The 5,375-nt window shown below is 26.4% G+C and overlaps 1 protein-coding gene across 1 annotated transcript; it reads right to left on the reverse strand.

Annotated features, from left to right (window-relative positions):
- Nucleotides 1-605: 605 nt before the first annotated feature.
- LOC132944756 (uncharacterized) lies at nucleotides 606-1,953 on the reverse strand. The gene has a single exon (XM_061014241.1). The coding sequence runs from the start codon at nucleotides 1,881-1,883 to the stop codon at nucleotides 792-794; it is 1,092 nt and encodes a 363-aa protein (XP_060870224.1). The 5' UTR covers nucleotides 1,884-1,953; the 3' UTR covers nucleotides 606-791.
- Nucleotides 1,954-5,375: the final 3,422 nt, after the last annotated feature.

The following is a 5,375-nucleotide window of genomic DNA, read 5'->3' on the forward strand; positions in this document are numbered from 1 at the left end:
TAATAATTCGGCAACATTTATAAAATAATATACGTCTGTTAATAATTATTAATATCGCATAACAAAATAATTGAATACAGTTATATAAAATAATATTTCTCATAATAATATAATAATAATTAGGTAAATTTTATAAAACAATATAAGTCTGTTAATAGTTATTAATATCATATACAAAAAATTCAAAAAAATGTACCAATATTGAGCAACCAATATAAAATAATTATAAATATAGTATATTACCTAGTAAATTATACAATTCTAATAAAGCGTAAATATACAATTTTGAAAAAAAAAAGTGAATTCTTTTTGAAATAATGAGTGTTGTTTGATAAAAGAATCATCCTGTATTTGTTTCACAAAATACCTCGATTGTCGATTTTGGTCAACATTTGCTTGTTTTTCTCTCTTGTTTTCCATCTCATCTTTTTAGCTATCGGCCATTCTGGCATTATGATTATTCGCTCTATATGATTTTCGTAGTAGTAAAGAGTTAAAATTCAGCTTTAATGGATAACAACTCAATTATTCCAAAGACAGAAAATGAGATTGTACAATTGTATTTTCTTATTTTCCGAGCAATTATAACAAATCAACCAAATTAATTAATGTACAAATTATTTTTTAGACATTTATTTCAATTTGATTAATGTTAATATTATAATGTTCAATATGCTACAATTTACTACTACAACTACAATTTACAAATACAAAGTTTAATATGCTACAATTTACTACTACATTGTTTAATAGGTTACAATTTACTACTAATATAAAAACATTATAATTCATTACAACTTAACCTTTTTTCGTTTTTGACAGCCACACGAAGAATCTGATGAAATACAATTTTTACGTATTTCTGAAATTATGGAATTATACATATCATCATATGTATACATATTATCATACCTACATCCTGTCTTATATAATTGTAATTGCGTTTTTCTGAGTTCAAATGTTGATGTTGGTAATGGGTCAGGTACAGGTATTATTCCCGTATATATGGGATAAGATTTTAAATACTCGTGTTTTATATACCATTTATTATTTTTTGAATACCAATTTTTAGGATTAAATGGTGTAGCTGAATATGGTAGTAGATCATTTAATGATTTTGCAACATCATTAATGATTGTATGACGCATATTTACCGATAAATTTGTATACTCATTAATAAATTTCTTCATTTGAGTGTCCATATCTTTTAATATTTTATGATGAGTTTGACCAATGATGTATATGGCTGATTCTTCAAAATTTTCTTTTGGATCATCTCCTCTTTTTAATGTAGGTTCTGGTCCTATAAATATATTACCCGGAAACCATGTAAAAAATCTATGAATGTCTTTTACAATTTCTTCTAGATCAAAGTAAACAGAATGGCCTACCATAAGATCAATTCTTTCTGATTTTGTACTCTCTAATAATTTAAAAATGATATTTTTTCTCGATATAGGTAAGGCTATTACATCAAATCTCTTCTGATTCGATGATCGATTCATTAATTTATTCATAAGATTATACATAATTGTACAAAGTCCATATTGAGTTTTTTTATTACCTAAAAGAACCAAATTGAAAAAACTTGAAATTCTATGCCATGGTATTACATGATGTCTAGCAAAATCGGTCGTCTGATTTAATCCCGTTTCTTTAAAATCTATAGTAGTTGTATCGAGTAAACCCACATCATCAAAATTCATAGTAGTGTCACCTGCCGATTCTCGGTTGACCATATAAACACATCCACTTACTGGCGGTGAATATGTTGACGTCGCCGGTTTCGTTGTCGTTGACGTTGGTTTTTTGTTTGGTTTGCTTTCACAAAACGATAAATTTACCACAAAAACACTAAAAAGAAAAAAAATAGACAATTTCATTTTAATACAAATGATTTCAACATAAACTTTATACTATTAAGGAGATTACAAAACGAACTACTGTTATTTACTTTTCATTTTGTGTTTTTATACATATTTTCAACCTTTATCTTTTAATATTAATCAACGTTAATAGGAAGTACTCTAAACATAGCATATTAATGATATTCTTGTTTTATCATTAGATATATTATAATTAAAGGTTATTTTGGTTTTAATCATGTTTTTAAATATATCATAATTATGTTTTATTATCGGAATGATAAAAAATGTAATCGATGTTTGTGCTCATAATTGTTGAAAAATTAGTAAGAATAGCAAAAATGTGATTTGATATACGGAGTTGGTTTTACCGATACAAAATATTCATGATTCTATAAATGCCTTATTGTAATGGTTATCAAAAATATTTAGATGATAATATAGTAAAATTCTTTTATTCTTATCGAATATTTTGGGATAACCGTTTACGTAAGACTGAAAAACTTTAACACAAAATATAACATAAATAGTTCAATAAAGATAAAATATAACTTATACATGATACGTTAGGCAATTAAGAAATACCAAGTTCGTAAGATTACGAGATTACAAAGGTGCAATATGTAACATAATTATAAAAAGGAAAAATTCCAAAGTAGGAATTACCATAACTGCTATGCATTGATACGATTATAATATGAGTATACGAATCAGCGGCGTATTTAAGAATTGTTATAGGGAGGGGATGAGCCATTGAATAGCATACGTAAAAGCAGGGGGATTTTTGCCCCCTATACCACCTTTAGGTTTCCAAAATTTTCTCACTAAATGCTTATACTTTAAACACCATAAATTCTACATTGAATACCAATTAGTCATTATTTTTAGTGAATAACAATAACACATTTATTATTCTTTGAGTATAGACTCTTTAATAATTATCATCCTACTATCACCTATGTCCACTTATACAATAATACATTTAGTACAAAAATAAAAGTATTATAAATATTTATTTTTACTATAATAATTATCAATTAGAACATCTAACAATACAAATTATTATTATTCATTTGATAAATTAAAAATACTAATTTCAAACTTGCGTACTTATACTTTCATAGTTAGCACTTATAATAATAAAAAAAAAATACGAATGTTGTTTTTCCAAACAATAAGAACGCGCTGATAGCCTGATTACGTGGAATATACTAGACCAGTGTTTCTTATGTCCACTTTTATCGTGAAACCCCTACTTTTTTTTTAGCTTTTCAGATTTTTTAGTTAGCTTTAACTAAACGTTATTACAGCTCGACAATAATTAGAGCCCCTACTTTGTTTCTATAATCATTTTTAGCGAAATTTAAAGAAAAGATAATAGACAAACAGGACTTCTAAATTTTAATTTTAATGATATTTTTGAAGAACCCTAGAGTGATCTCCGTGGAACCTTAGGGTTTCGTAGAACACAGTTTCAGAAACGCTGTACAAGACCATTCCATAATAATATAATATATTGATTTTGGTATTTTAGTCTTGAAACTCAAATGTAATAATCGATAGTGAGGGATCACTACATAATGAAGGATTTAATACTTCAATTAAAATACAATTTTTTAGAGGGGCTGAGCCTCTCCTTGGCCCCTCCCCCCCCCCTCCGCACTTATGGGTGTAGATACTAAGAATTTTCAACAATTAATACTAAACTGAAACAATTTGAAAAATGAAAAGTAGTACGCCAAATTAAATGGCTTAACATAATGTAACACATTTTTATTCAAAATTTCTAAGTTCAAACACAGTATTATGTTATATGAAGTGTTATAGACATTTAAAAATAATAATTTAATGATGCATTTTTATGTTCATGCATAATATATAATATACTAGCTGTACCCGTGCACTTCGTTGCCCGTTAAATGTACTAACTCTATATATATGACTCAAACTTTGTTATTTAATATTTATTTAATATTCGGTGTATGGTGTTCAAAATTATTCTTAACTTTTCCGTTGCCCAGAATAAAAATTCTGATTCGCACCAGTATTTTATCAGGTAGGCAATCTACCTGCGGTAGACCGCGGACACCATGTTGTTTGCACGTAAGTGTATGATTTAACTCTAAAGTTTGTCATATTCTACTATGGTGGATTAATATAATCAATTAATACAAAATCCTAACCTAACCATACTATAATCAGATTAATAAAAAAACCAAATTTAACCATTTTTAAATTCTTCCCAAAGATCTAATCTACACACAAACATTTAATTATATATATATTGACAAAAAATAATAATACAAATCAACAAACATGCCCAATTAACCAATAGAAACCAATATAATATAATACTCTATTATTATTTTAATCTGCAACAATAAAATACATTTTTTTATTATTTAGTTTATTTTTTTCTGGTGCCACTGTTGTTGTTTTTTCATCCATATTTCCTACTTTTCCAGTTAATTTTCCTAAAATCTTATTACATAAGAACCTTCTCCTGACAATTACGAACACAACAAAAAAAGAATTAGCAAAATTGGTCCAGCCGTTCACGCGTGATGAGATGACCAACGAATAGACTTTTTTTTTTTGTCAATGTCGCCAGGTGTGCACTTAAGAGGCCATAACTCCAAAACCACTTATTGCACAGAAAAAAAACTTCACAGAAACCATCTATATATCAGTCTTAAAATTCTCTGGAATTTTTAACGAAATTGGTTTGTTGGATTTTGAGTTATATAAAATATATTCAAAATGTACACTTATTATTATATATAAGAAGAAGATGATAGATAGATAAATATATTATTAGACATCCACAATTCAGATCAAATTTTTAAAACAATTTTATGGTTTTTACATTTATTTTTTCTGTATAGAATATAACAAAACATTGTAAACATAATTATTTTACAATAACATTAAAACCCCTTAATTTTTAGACATGATTAGTTCATTCAACTGAATGTAAATGACAAATGTAATAAGTTCATAATTTGAATAAGTTTTAAAACTTTGCTAACAGGTTATTATTGTAGTATAAATAGCTTACCTTATCAATTCTAACTGTACATATTGCATATTATTCTATTTTTGTTTAAACAAAAGTACAAAACTCTTTATAAGCTTATAAAACTACTGAACAATGTTCTATATCTATATTATACTACCTATCACAATATTGGGTACTTTAAATGTAGATAATGATAATTGTTTTGTAAACCAAACTCAACATTCCCAATTACAAATACTATTTTAGAGGTGATATTAACCATTTGAAGATTTTAAATTTTAAATACTAGAAGTTGTGAATATTCTGTTGGTTGAATACATTAATCATTGATGTTAATGTTATACATATAATGCTAGATTACCTATATATATATCTAGACAATATTATGGATAAACTACTGAACTTTATTTTGTGGTATTTATCCCAATAAAATGTTTATGTAGACCACAGACTAAAATTTGATTGAAATGAAATTAATATAAAACGATCGG

The sequence above is a fragment of the Metopolophium dirhodum genome, chromosome 5 (assembly GCF_019925205.1).
Source record: "Metopolophium dirhodum isolate CAU chromosome 5, ASM1992520v1, whole genome shotgun sequence".
NCBI classification, from domain to species: Eukaryota; Metazoa; Arthropoda; class Insecta; order Hemiptera; family Aphididae; genus Metopolophium; species Metopolophium dirhodum.

Bases quoted from the DNA above. Each gene is read 5' to 3' on its own strand.
- LOC132944756 (XM_061014241.1), bottom strand. From the start codon at position 1,883: ATGAAATTGTCTATTTTTTTTCTTTTTAGTGTTTTTGTGGTAAATTTA.